The sequence below is a fragment of the Propithecus coquereli genome, unplaced genomic scaffold (genome assembly GCF_000956105.1).
Source record: "Propithecus coquereli isolate 6110/MARCELLA unplaced genomic scaffold, Pcoq_1.0 Scaffold249, whole genome shotgun sequence".
Classification (NCBI taxonomy): domain Eukaryota; kingdom Metazoa; phylum Chordata; class Mammalia; order Primates; family Indriidae; genus Propithecus; species Propithecus coquereli.
In genome coordinates this window covers 2,238,853-2,251,952 of record NW_012148052.1, presented here as the reverse complement: position 1 = coordinate 2,251,952, position 13,100 = coordinate 2,238,853, and the positions used below count along the sequence as shown (strand labels likewise).

The following is a 13,100-nucleotide window of genomic DNA, read 5'->3' as shown; positions in this document are numbered from 1 at the left end:
ACGAAGGTGCTGTCTGGCACCTGCCCCACCTGGGCACTCAGCCCCAGAGTGAAAACCCAGCCCTAGCGCTGCCCCCATCCCTCGGGGGTTGGCATCACTTCGAGCCTGGGCACTGAGTCCTGCGACCCTGGCCGGGAGGAACCAAGGGCCAGATCAGGCCAACACTCGACCAGGGGCCTTGGCACCTCTGGGTCTTGGGGCGCTCAGTCCTCACACCCGGGCACTAGTGGGTGGGCGAGCACCAGGCGGTCGGGGTGTCACGTCCCCCCTCTCCGTCCCCCGGCCTCGGGACGCGGCGGCACCTTCACACTTTCCGCTTGGCCCGCTGCTCGCCTTTCAGGCCGCGGCGTTTTCAATTGTTAATTTGGAAACGGAAAAAGAAGCCGGCCAGGCGGGGGAGGCCGCGGGGAGGTAACCGGAGCCGCGGCACCGCCCCCGCCCCTCCCGCGCTCAGAGGCGGGGTCAGAGAAGCCCCGCCCCTTCCAGGGACGGCCGGGAGCCACGCCCACCTCCCGGTCCCGCCCCTGTGGTGCCCCGCCCCTTCCAGTTTGCCCCTCCCACGCCGAGAGGCTGGGCCGGCCGCGCGGACCCCAGGGCGCTGAACCCTGGCGCCTCTCCAAAAGGGGATCCTGCGGGGGAAAGGAGCAGAGGGCCGAGCCGGGGAAGGAGTCCCGCAGGAGCCCTCCCTCCAGAAACTCCTCCCTCTCTCGAGGAGCCCTGCCTGGTGTCAGCCTCTTGTGTCCCGAGGTGAACCCAAGCCTTTCTGCAACCTCTCTATGCAGGGTTCATCCGGTCTGGACCCCTGCCTCCAGACCGCATGAGACAGACTAAGAAACTAAGTCCCGGACAGGGACAGTGTGCTTGCCCAAGATTATGCAGAGCTGAATTCAAGCCCTGTTCTTTTGACTGTGATGCATTTAGAAACTTTCTTCCTTAGTTAGAAGAGGAGGGGGCATCAGGACCAGAGATATAACTTGTCCCCTTCCCCTGATCTTCAGCACCATTTCTGTGGTGAATAAGTTATTGGAAGTTCTGCTTTGGTCTACTCTGCCTCCTCCTTGCTATCATTATTCAATTATGGGAGAGTTTTGGAGGTAGAAGGAGATCCTTCTAAACTTTCCTTGCAAGTGAAATGTAAAAGACCCTCTTCTGGAGACTCCGGAACATTGAAGTCCCTGAAGACTGGCAGCTTCACGAGCTGTCCAGGGCCTCACTGCCTATTTGGGAAGCTGGAATCACCTGCCCCAGATGGAGCAGTGAAAAATAGGCCCCTCAGAGACCCCCAACCAATCCCTTCCTCCTGCTGAGGAGTAAGCCTAGACTCAGTTTCCCAACTCTTTAGCTGACTGGTGACAGAGTCAGGACAGAGAACCCATGGACCCAGGTTTCTAGCTCTCTCCACACACCTGTGCTTCCTCTCTGCTGCCCCCAATCCTGACACCTCTCTCAGAGCCACCAAGCAGGCTCCCGCCTTTCAGAGGACTCTGGCTCAGCTGGAACTGCAGGCTGCAGCCTTTCTCTTTCCAGGCTAAGGAAACCGAGGGGTGTGTCTGTGGATGTTGTCCTAGCTTCCAGCTTAAGACCCTCCCAACATCCCTTCCACCTTAGCTGTGGAACAGGCCCAGAGAAGCTGAGTTCCTAGCCTAAGGTCACACAGCAAGCCTTTCCCAGCTTGCAGGGCCCACTGGATTCAGTCTGGTTGGTCCTGGATTTGGGGTTCCCACTGGGAGGGAGCCTCTCAGGGCAGCTGCAACCAGCTGCCCCAGGTGTGGCCTGTGAGTTTGCATGCTGCTTTGCTTATTAGTCGCAAAGGAATTGAAACCCCTCTCCCTCATATTTCCAAACCACTCACTGGGTGAGGTCCTCAGTGGCTGAGTCTGTAGAGCTTTCAGGCTGGGCTCAGTTGTAGCACCTGAGCTCTGCAGGGGGCCCTGCCTTCCCCAAAGCTCCTGTTCTACCCTGTCAGCTCTTGTCATTGCTCTCTCTGCTCTGGGTGTACTGAGAACCAAGTGGCAGGGACTAAACTCCTTCCCCTGTTTTAGAATCTTCCCTCTTTTCCCCTCCCCCACCTTAGTGCACAAGTTCTGCTGAATCAGAGGACAGAAGGCTCCTTGGAGGTGCCCCTGACCCTTGCCAGGCTCGAGTAGCTGGGGAACTGGGCAGTCCTCGACCCCAGTGCTGCCCAATTACATACAGCAGGAAGGGCAGGGACAGGTCCCATCCTGGCCCCAGGATGAGGGAGTTTTTGACAGGGGAGTGAGAGAAAGTGCCTGGGTCCTTCTACAGAATGAGGAGAAATGAAAGAACATTACCTTAGGATTTGAGAAATCCAGGGGCCAGGCCCAGCTGTGTCTCTGATCTACTATATGATCACAGGTTGGCCAGGCCCCTCTAGGACTCAGTTTCCCCATCGATAAATGCAAAGATTGGTCGATCTCCAAGGGATCTTTCAGTGCCAAAATATAGCCAGTATCTGATCACGTCTCGCCACCTCCACTTCACCTTGTACAAGCCACCGTCATCTCTTGCTAGGATGACACCATTAGCTTCCCAACTCACAGTGGGGCAAATGTCATTGCTCCCCCCTCCCCCACAGTCTGTTCTCCACTCAACAGCCTGTGTGATCTTTTGCAAGCTTAAGTCAGACAGAGCTACTCCTTGCTCAAAACGCCTCATCTCACTTGGAGCAAAGGCCAAGATCCTGACCATGGCCAGTAGAGGGTCAACTTCCCACCTCCACTGCCTCTCTGCCCTCACCTCCTACCACTCTCCCCTTGCCCACTCCGCTCTGGGACCACCCTTTCTTGATGGTTCTGGAACACACCAGGCACTCTTCTGGCTTGGGCCTTCGCACTGCCTTTCTGTCTGTTCAGAACTCCCTTCTCCCCATGCCCATGTGGCTCAAATGCCACCTTCTCAAAGCTACTTTCCCTGACCACCCTCTGTAATATAGTCCCCCCACTCCCATACCTTGTCCCCTTGTCCCCCTTTTCCACTTAATTTTTCTCCATCATCCTCTGACAGTTTGAACCTTTACTTGGTTATTTATTATCCATCCCCCCCTCCCAGAATGTAAACCCCACGAAGGCAAGGATGTTGTCTGTCTTTGTGCCTGGCCCATGGTGAGCGTTCAGTGCATAGTGATCAAATGAATGAGTGAATGAATGAATGAATTAGTGAGGGAGTGTTCTGTGGCTCTAGGCCCTGTGGATCCCAGGGGCTGCTGCCTGCCCTTGTTCCTTCATAATTCCCCCTGCTGTAAAGAGGGTTGAGCCCAGGAGCCAGGTGGGGAAGCAGGGTACACTCGGGAGGGGGCGGTGCTAGTGAGAGGTTGCCCAGCATACTCTCAGGAAACTTTTACCCAGCGCTCATTGGGTAAAGGTGCAAAGGACAGGACCCCACCCTCAAACAGCTCTCAGTCTGTAGGAGGCAGATACTCACACAGGTACACTCCCCAATGGAGGTGAGCATAGAGGTGGGGTGGGGTTAAGGGGACATCAGGTCAGGGCTCCCACCTATCCCTGCCTCCTGCCACGTTGGAGAAGGGAAGACACAGCATGGGGAGGGGTAAAAGCCCCGTGTGCCGTTGTGGGAAATAGAGCTATAACATAGTGCCAAGTGCCAGGTTGGGCACCAGGTGGAGAAGAGCAAGGTGGCCCGTGTGGATGGGGCCTTCCTTGCACCATGCTAAGGAGCTTGGGCCTGAGCCTGCAAGTCAGTGGATTTCACACTTTTAAAAAAAGCATTGAAGCTCTTCGTTCAAATGAAATCTTATGCCAAATCTAGCATATAAAACTCAGCTGCTCAAATCCACAGGGAGCTGCCCAGTGGAACGGAGGGAAGGTTTCCATTGGCCGTCTCGTTTAAGCTTCTCAAATTCTGGCTGCCTTAGTTCCCCTGCTTGGCAACTTTGATGGCCTCCTGCCTGGGAGCCCCACAGCTCCCTGCTTGAGAAGTCAGTGCTGCCTGGCCAGCCCCTAAGAGGCAGACGGCCCCTGCTTCCTTCTCGTCCATCCTTGGCTGATGTCGACGTGTTGCTCAGCCCACTTACCTGGTGCAGCAGGTGGTCTGGCTGTGGCAGAAGGAAGCAGAGAGAACAAGTCGGAAGTTTTGGGGCTGGTCCAGGCGGGAGAGGATGAAGCTATCACTCATCAAATACCTTGTCTAAAAGACGCTGCCTTCCACGTCCTAGTGGGACGGAGGCTGTTCAAGCTAGCTAAAGAAAAATTGGCATGTGGGGGTGGAGGACAGCTATGGTAAGGAAAGAGAAGAACTCTGTAGTGGCTTCGTGGCAGGAAGCACATCTAGGACTCATGGACTGGAGAGCGGGAGATGAGGTTCTGGGGTGTGCAGTGTCATTGCCGCTTCTGTCTGCCCCTCTGCCAACTTTCCTCTGAGGTTCTTAGTTCCATGCCTGAGAAAGACAGTCTGATTGGTTCAGCCCAGCCTGTGGATGGGGCCTTCTTGGGTCAGTCTCCAGCGCTAGATGAATCAGCGGTAGCTGCATGGAGCCATCCACAAGGCTGGCACGCAGTCTGGGCACTGCAAAAGGGCCCAGCTCAGTGCTAAAGGGCGCTGAAATCCAGCCTGTGCCCAGGGGTGGGGCAGCCCAGAGAGAGGACGCCTGTTTCTAATGGGTCCATCTAGAGAGGTCAAGTTAGTGTAACTTGTCAAGCTAAAGGGAATGCCTTTTTCTAATAGGTCCTCCAAGAGAGAGCATTTTTTTCCTAGTTTGTACTATGTGCTGGTGGCTGCTAGGGTGGCTGTCCCTCCAGGGACAGGCTCAGAGAAACTAGAACTGAGCTGAGAGCCAACACTCTCCTTTCCACTCCCCTGCTGGAGAGTCATAAGACCGAAGGGACTTTAGCTGTCATTGAGTAGTACCGCACCGTCATGTTGTGGACAGGGAAACTGAGGCTCCATCAAGCGCTCATCCGTAGCCCCGAGCCCCAGCGCAGGCCTCTGGCCCAGAGAAGCAGCAGCGGAGGCAGCAGCCCTGGTGTGGGGCCCTGGGTCACGTGCTCTTGCTCCCTTTGCCATATTTAGAATCGCTGGATCAGGGGAAACTTCTCCTCCCAGCCCCTGAGGATTCTTGGAAAGAGCCTCACTCTGAGGCCTGGCTTACTGCCCCTCCCCTTTGTCCCCCTGCAAGAGAAAGTCAGTGCCCGCTCTCCCTAGAGAAGCCTGGGCCCCTCCAGGCCACACTGCACCCCTTGTCAGGAAGTGCCTGCCAAGTCTAGCTGAAGTCCCTTCTTCGGTATCAGCTCTGTGTGGGGGAGGTTTAAAGAACCCCTTTCTGCTGGAAGGTGGTGAGGGCCATGGCTTCTGCCCTCCAGGAACCTTGGCCAAATGGGGACAGACAGATGGGCCTCAGGGTCCCCCAGCTGAGGGAAGACAGATCCCTGCCTTTGAGGCCCTGGTCTGGGGAGCAAAAAAGGGGTCACACACTCCCCAGGCCAGATGCAGACATCAGGGAGCCCACTGGTGGCCGGGCAGTCCCCAGACACTGGCTCAGGCCTGGGTGGGGGTGGAGGACATTGGAGAGAGGGAGGGAAGGAGACCCAGGAGGAAGGATGGGGCAGCACCTGGATCTGCATTTACCTTGGCTTGGTGGGGAGTCCCTGTTCCCACACACGCTGCTTCCCCCCTGGATAATCATGCCTTAAATATAAATAACAACAAAAACTAAACAAAAGCAACAAATGCATGTGCTGAGTACCTGTGAGTGTCCAGGTCTGTGCACTCCTCCTCTCTGTTGGGAATAATGGCCCTGTGCTCCTGTGGGACTCCTCTCCAGGGCCTGGTCAGCTCCCTCTGCCAGCCTCCATGCCCCCCCACCTCTTCAGGTCCCCTCCCCTGCCCTGCTGCCCACCTCTGAGAAGGGGGACCTTGCCTCTTCTTCCCAGAGGATGGGAGCTCTCTCAGCTTCCTCCCCTTCCCCAGCCACCTCTCCCACCTGGTCCCCTGCCCATTGCAGTGGAAGCTGGAGGGGTCCTTCCTGCACAACAGCAGCCCTCCCCGGCTCCAGATCCAGCCTCCCAGCTTCCTTGGGGATTGCAGCCCACTGATCACTCCTCTCTCCCCTGTATCTTTTCCCCATGCCCTTACCTTCTCCAGCTACTGATCTCTGCCTCTCCTCGTTTCGGTCTCAAACCAGTCACATGTACGCTCAGTGTTTCCACTTCCTCACTTTCCTCTCCCTTTCTCACTTCAACTGGGCCTGCTCTGGTCCTCCTCACCCTCTGAGGCTGCCTTTACCAAGGTACCCGGTGGCCAACATGTCACCAAATCCAGAGGACATTTTTCAGGCCTTATCTCACTTGACCTCTTGGCAGCATTTGACACGGTTGTCCGCTCCCTCCTTGAAACACCTTCTGCGCTTGGCCTCTGACGCCTCTCTCTTCTGCTTTCCCTCCCAACTCCCTGGCTACCCTTCCCAATCTCTCTTCCCTCTGTACCACTGGGGCTCCATCGGATCCCCCCCACCCCGCCCGACTTTGCCACACGCTCTCTGGACTGTCTTGGCTGCTCCCATGACCTCAGTCACCACCTCTACCCCGGTGCCCCCACGTCTGCCTTTCCAGCCTGAGTCTCTCTTCATACCCACTGAGTGTCTCAGCATGTCAAAAGGGAACTCACCACCCCACACCTGCTCTGCCACCAGAGTCTCCCCTCTCCCATGAGGTCACTCATGGAACCTTCATCCGTCCAGTGCCCGAACCAGAAATAGAGGAGTCATTGTCTCTCACTGTCCCCATTGCTAACTATTCACCAAGTCCTGCTTGCTGCAGCGTTCTCCAGCCCATACACGTCCCTCTATTCCCTGCTGCCGATGTCCTGGCCCGCGCCACCTCCTCTCTCCAATTACTGTGGCGCCTTCTGCTTGATTTTCCTGATCAGCCTCACCCCCTCCAATCCACACTCCACACTGCCTGTCCTGAAACACAACTCAGACTATGTCATTCCTTCTCTTAAAACCCTTCGATGAAGCCCCATTGCCTTTAGGATAACGTTCAAAATGCCTGAGAGCGCCACTCAAGGCCCCGGACCTGGCTGTCTCTGGTTCTGCCCGCTTGGCTTTAGGCCCCCACCAGCCAGAACTACTGGCCATCCTGGTCGCCTGCAGACTGCCACATCGCTGCTGCCTGCGCATTCCCTTCCTCTGCCCGGGGCACCCCCACCCTTGGCTAGTCACCTCCTCCAAGAAGCCTTCACCAATCCCTCCACTTTGACTGTCCTGATGCCTTCTCTGGGCTCTCCCAATTCCCCTGAGTACGCTGTCATTGCCTCATCCATCACGTCACCACTGAGTTGTGTTCTGTGTTGTTAATTTCTTGAGACCTGGACTATGCATTTCTGGCTTTATGATAAACCTGGCTTAGTGGAGATGATAACTAATGCTTCTGAAATGAATGTGGCCCAGAGAGGTTAGGTCACAACCTCTTTTCTGCTGTGAGATTCCCTGCCATCCTCCCCTCCATCATCCCCCATCTCTCCAGCCTCCCAGCCTCTGTCCTTACGGGGACATCCCCAGAGAATTTGGGGCTAAGCTGATGACCAACCCTCTCCCTTCCACCCCACTACTGTAGAGTCACAAGGCTGATGGGGCCTGAACCATGGTTGAGTTGTCCCCCACCTTTGCACTGCATACAGGGAAACTGAGGCCTAGAGAGTTAGTTTGGCTGCTGGTCCAGGTGGTTCAGGTCCTGACTCATGACTTTGGACAAGTTAATATACCTCTCTGTTCTTTTAAATAATAGCTTTATTGAGATATCATTCATACACCATAAAATCCCTCCTTTTAAAAAGTGTGCAATTCAGTGGTTTTTGGTATATTCACAGAGTTCTGTAGCCATCATAGTGTACCCCTCGGAGCCTCCGTTTCCTTATCTGGAAGCTTTGGGTGGTTATGGTACTGCTCCCACAGGATTGTTGTGAGACGCGATTACAAACATACATGCGGAGGGCTTGGCATGGAGCCGGGCTGATAGGAAACCCTCGGCCAACAGGAGCAGTTATGGTTATTACTTCGTGTCACAGCACCAGACCCACCTCCGCAGCAGGGCTTTGCCCCGCCCCTGTCCGGTGCAGCAAATATGCAAATGGAGAGAAGGCAATGCCTGCAGTTGTTTAAACAGCGCTGAGTTGGCTGATAATTGACTCAGCCACAGCCACTCCCGTCTGCTAAGCCAGTCATTCTCAGAGTGTGGTCCCAGAACAGCAGCATTAGCATCACCAGGGAACTTTGTAGAAATGCGGATTCTCAGGCTCCACTTCCTACTCCCTGAATCAGGAGCAGGGCCCGGAAAGCAGTATTGTAACAAGCCCACTAGGTGATTCTGATGCCCACTCTAGTTTGAGAGCTATGAATCTAAGCAAACCATGCATTTTTTCATCCTTAATCTTCTTGCTCCCTCCTGAATGAGTGTAATAGTTGTGGAATGGGTGGGGGGATGTGGACAGGAAGCCAAGCAGCACTCACCTGTCCCAGCTCTGCCTCCAGGGTGGGGCAAGGGAGAACAGGGGCCCCATGTTGCATCCAGACACAATCAGCGTGCTCCAGAAAGTGGCTGCCAGTCTGGCCTCTCTGCGGGGGAGATTACAGAGGGCCCAGGCCTGGCGGTTCCTATGGACCATCTATTCTTGTATATATGGAGAAGCTAAGGCCCCAGGGGGGCCACAGACAATCCTTAGACAGTCCTTATTTGTCGGATGTATCAAGCCACACACTGGTTCTGGCAGACACAACCAGACCTGGCTCAGGGGCTCCTTCACACTGTCTTCTCCACCCCCGATCTCCAGATACTGAGATTTAGCCCCAGCTCTGCCAGCGATTCGCTGTGTGATCTTGAGCAAGCCTGTCCCTCCCTGGGCCCCGTTTTCTCATCTGGAAGGTGGGGATAATTATTCAGGTGCCTGGAACACGGGGTGCTCCCTGTCAGACCAAGTACATCCCTGCACACGCACTGAGCATCGAGGGTAAAGAAACTCCCAGCCAGTGGATTAAGGCAGCGGGAGGTGAAGTTCAGGGCCTTTTCAAGCAGCATCTGCCCAATGTCAGAGGCACGTCTCCTTGGGAAAGACACTGGGGAGCCCGGCAAGTCAGGGATGGGGAAGCTTTGGGAGTCTCTACAGTGGGTACAAACTGGCGCTTATTAGTGACATGGTGTTTCCATGGTCATTTAACGCGAATTCCTGCTATTCATTTACTCAGTCTTTCAACGGTGTTGTGAAATCCATAAGTCATCAATCAGTCAGGGTAGGGGGCAGGAGAGGAGGGATGAGACCATTATTTCAGGGAGGGGATGGCGGGGGAAGCCTCTCCAAGGAAATAGCATTTGAGCAGAACAGGGCAGTGGGGAGCAACAGGCACAGGAGACAGCAAAGCAGCGCGAAGCCTGGGGGCAGAGTGTGTCCGGTGTGTTCTGGGCCCAGCAAGGAGGCTGGAGTGACTGGGCGAGGGAGCAGGGCAGTGGAGAAGGTCACATTCAGGGGGTGGGGGTTCAGATCTAGCAGGGCCCTGCTGGATGTGCTGAGGAGGTCGACTTCCGCCCTGTACGTGTGAAGGCAAGAGTGGGAAGAGCAGGTAGGGCTGGGTGATGGTGGCTTGGTCAGGATGGTGAGACCTGGCCTGCCCAGGGCTAGATTCCGAAGGAAAGGCCAACAGAATTTGCTACAGAACATGCCGTGGAGGGCAAGGGATATGAAGAATCCAAGAGAACTCAGATACACGGCCTAAGCCCCTGGGGGAACCACGTGCCATTGCTGAGACGGGGAGGTTGGCGGAGAGCTAGGTTTGAGGGCACATCGAGAGTCTGTGTTTGACACGCTCAGTGTGAGAGGCCACCAGACATCCACGAGGAGACGTTGAGTAGGCAGCTGGACACGTGAGCTGGACTCCGGGGAGCGGCTGCCACACCTCACACCTGCCAAATGGCAGAGGCCAGGATAGTAAAAAGGGCGGGGTAGCATTCAAAGTGGGCTTTTCCTGTTTGTACTTCTAAGGAAATACATCTTAAAATTTATATTCATTTGTTATTGCCCAAGCAAGCCATTTATACTCTTAAAAAATTAGGAAATGCGGATAAGCAGAAAGCAAAACTAGAGCCGAGTCACTTCATTTTGCCACCAGAGATAAGCCTTGCTGGCTCTTGGTATGTACATAAAAAACATCTGTATTTTAAACACTGGGATCATACTGCCCTTAGGTTTTGTAATCTGCTTCTTTCGCTTAAGCTATTGCGAAGTGGAAACTTTATAGATGTGTAACTATTGACAGGGTAAGAAAAGCGTTGAGGAAAAAAAAATTCTTGACACACCTTGTGGGAAGCCCCAGCGTGACCCACTGCTCCCTGGGGTTCTGGGGTCAGCTGAGAAAGGGGACTGAGGGTGTCTGTCCAGGGCCAGGGTGAGGGCCCGTGAAGGCGTGGCTGCAGCCCTTCCCTGGGGAGGGGGCTAGATGAGACGACCGCAGGGAGGGCCCGTCCAGTCCCAAACCTGTGTCAGGGCAGTCCCTTTCCAGGTGGATGTGGCTGCCGCCTTTTCTGTGGTTAATTGTTGAGCATGAGGAGCTGGTGCTCCTCCCTCCTGCTCCCTCATGTCTCCTGTCAGTGCTGACTCGGCTCTGGCTGGAACTGGTGAAGGAGGCCTCCTCCTCACTCATTCATTCCAAACACTCCACCGGCCGGCACCTGCCACCTGCCTTCTCCAGCTGAGAGCGTTCGCTGGGATACAGCCCCCGATCCCGCCCTCTGAGAAGGCCGGGAGCCCCTGTCCAAGGAGGGGTAAGTGTGTCAGGGTAGGGCCATGCCCGTTACATGTCGTCCTCCCATCAGCCCCATTTTACAGATGAGGAGACTGGCTTGGAGAAGGCAGGTGACTTTCCCAGGGCCACACACACAAGCAGAACTGAGATTCAAACCCAGATCTCTCTGACCTGCAGCCCATGCCCTTAAGGCCATGCTGAAACACAAACACAAATAAAGCCTGTAGAAAGTGACTCAGGCCACACACAGGGAGGCAAGCACTGGGAGGGGGAAGTTCTGGAGAGGAAACAGTGGGGTGGGGGCGGGGGAACCACGGGGGCTCCTCAGAGCAGGTAGCGTTTGTGTTCGTGTAGGGCTGAAGGGTGAGCGAGTCTCGCAGGCTCAGATGGTGAGGTGTCCAAGGCAGCGCACACGGTGCCAGCAGCGGTGCAGAGGTGGGGAGATTCTGGGGACATCTGGGGAGCAGCGGTGCAGAGGTGGGGAGATTCTGGGGACATTTGGGGAAAGTCGGTGGGTCAGTCCCGAAGGAATGTATTCCAGAGAAGCCCGTTCCCTCTGGAGTCTCTGCCAGGGCACGTGTGTGTTCAGCACACCCCCATCCCAAAGAGGGGTGCTTCCTGGAGTCCGGCTCATTCCCCTTTGCTGCGTCTGCAGACTGTGCCCTCTCATCCCGCCCTCCCTCACATACTCACGTACTGCCAAGGCCCCCAGCTTCTCTCTTACGCCCTTTGTCCTCTTTCTGTCCCCTGGGAACCCTGGCTTTAATCTCAGCTCTGGGCTGGACATACCAGGAAATCTTAGGTGAATCTCTCTCCCTCCCTGGGCCTCAGTTTCCCTCATATGTGCAGTTGGGGATGAGGGAAGTATTGGATGAGTTAGGCTCTAAAGTTCCTTCCATTTCTAAACATCTGGTTCTGGGCCACTCTGTAGCTTCTCACTGTCCCCAGGGGAGTTCCTGGCCTCGATGGCCCAGCTCCACACTGCCTGGTTCCCCTGCCTATGCTCTCTCCACCCTGCATCCTTCCCTCCCTACCTATCCTCCCTGATCCCCTGTCCTTTGGTAGCTGTCTCGTTATTTAATTCCTTAAGAGCCCATGAAGGCAGAGGCAGGTGTCCCCATTCTGCAGATGAGGTCATGCTCCTGCCACTTTGGTGTGCATGGGGAAGGGTGTCCCTTCAGCCGCTGACCACCCCTAAGCCTCTGGGACACTTCTCTCAAGACAACTTAAAACCGAGCTAGGGGCTGAGGCCGCCACTTGTGGGTGGCTGAGCCTGGAGGAACCCCACACCTGTCTGTTCCCACTGCCAGCCCAGTCGAACCTGCCACAGTGGAATGACCACCTCTCTGAGGTGCAGCCTATGTCAGGGTGCAATTGAGAGGGTTGTGGGGTGTCTGTGAGCTCAGCAGCATGGAGTTTGGGGAGTGCTGCCTTTGGTGGCCAGCACAGAGCCATAACTCTGGGGAACTCTGATTCTGATTTCCAAATAATTCTCCCCAGATAATGCTTCCCTCTTCCCCTGACTTAGCAGCCCCCTGCCAGAAGCTCCTTGGCTGTCCTGTCCCTCCAGCAATCTAACCCTCTCCTTCATGCTGCAATTGCAGATTTTTGCTGGTCTTCAGCTGCCTGGTGCTGTCTGTGCTGTCCACTATCCAGGAGCACCAGGAATTTGCCAACGAGTTTCTCCTCATCTTGGTGAGTGCTGGGAGTCCAGGTCTGAGGGGCCTGTGTAAGATGGAGAGAGGCTTCTCATACCATGGCTCAGAGAGCAGCTTGCTCTGCTGTGTTCCCTCAGCTGGTGGCTGCCCCTCTCTGGGCATTGTTCCCACTTTATGATAGGTGTTGGGGGACTGCCTGCCTCTGTGTGAGGGCTTATGATGGGCCCAGAATAGAAGAGGTGAGTAGGGTACACCCCTTCTCAGGACAAAAACTGCTAGTGCCACTTGTGGTGGGTTATAGTTTAGATGTTTTTGTTTCTGTTTTTTTTCCTAAACAAAAAACATCCAACAGAAGCCCCTCAGAGGGAAACAGCTGACAGATAACCACCCCTTATGTCACCCAGCCAGGGTTAGGGAGTCTGAGATGTCTGGGAGAGGGAGGGCAGGTTGAGGAGCAGAAAAATCCAGACAGCTCACAGGGGTAGGAACGGGAGGACAGACTTGGGCCTTGGTCTCCTTGGAGGGCCTGAACTAGGCCACCTGCCTCTGGAAATCCTCCTCAAGTCCACCCAGGTGTAAGAACCTCCAGGAGAGGGGTCCGAGGAGGTTCTGGCCCCCCTCCCCAGGGACTCCTGGCTGGGTCGGCACTGTGACCAGGACCCTGGTTCTGGAAAGTG

General features: G+C 55.4%; 1 protein-coding gene across 2 annotated transcripts in view; it reads left to right on the top strand.

Moving 5' to 3' along the window:
* Positions 1–13,100, top strand: part of KCNQ4 (potassium channel, voltage gated KQT-like subfamily Q, member 4) — a 51,168-nt gene that overhangs the window by 16,627 nt on the left and 21,441 nt on the right. For both annotated transcript variants that reach the window (XM_012646743.1, XM_012646742.1), the window contains exon 2: positions 12,370–12,460. In XM_012646743.1, coding sequence (XP_012502197.1) covers positions 12,370–12,460 — 91 coding nt within the window. The remainder of the gene's footprint in view (positions 1–12,369; positions 12,461–13,100) is intronic.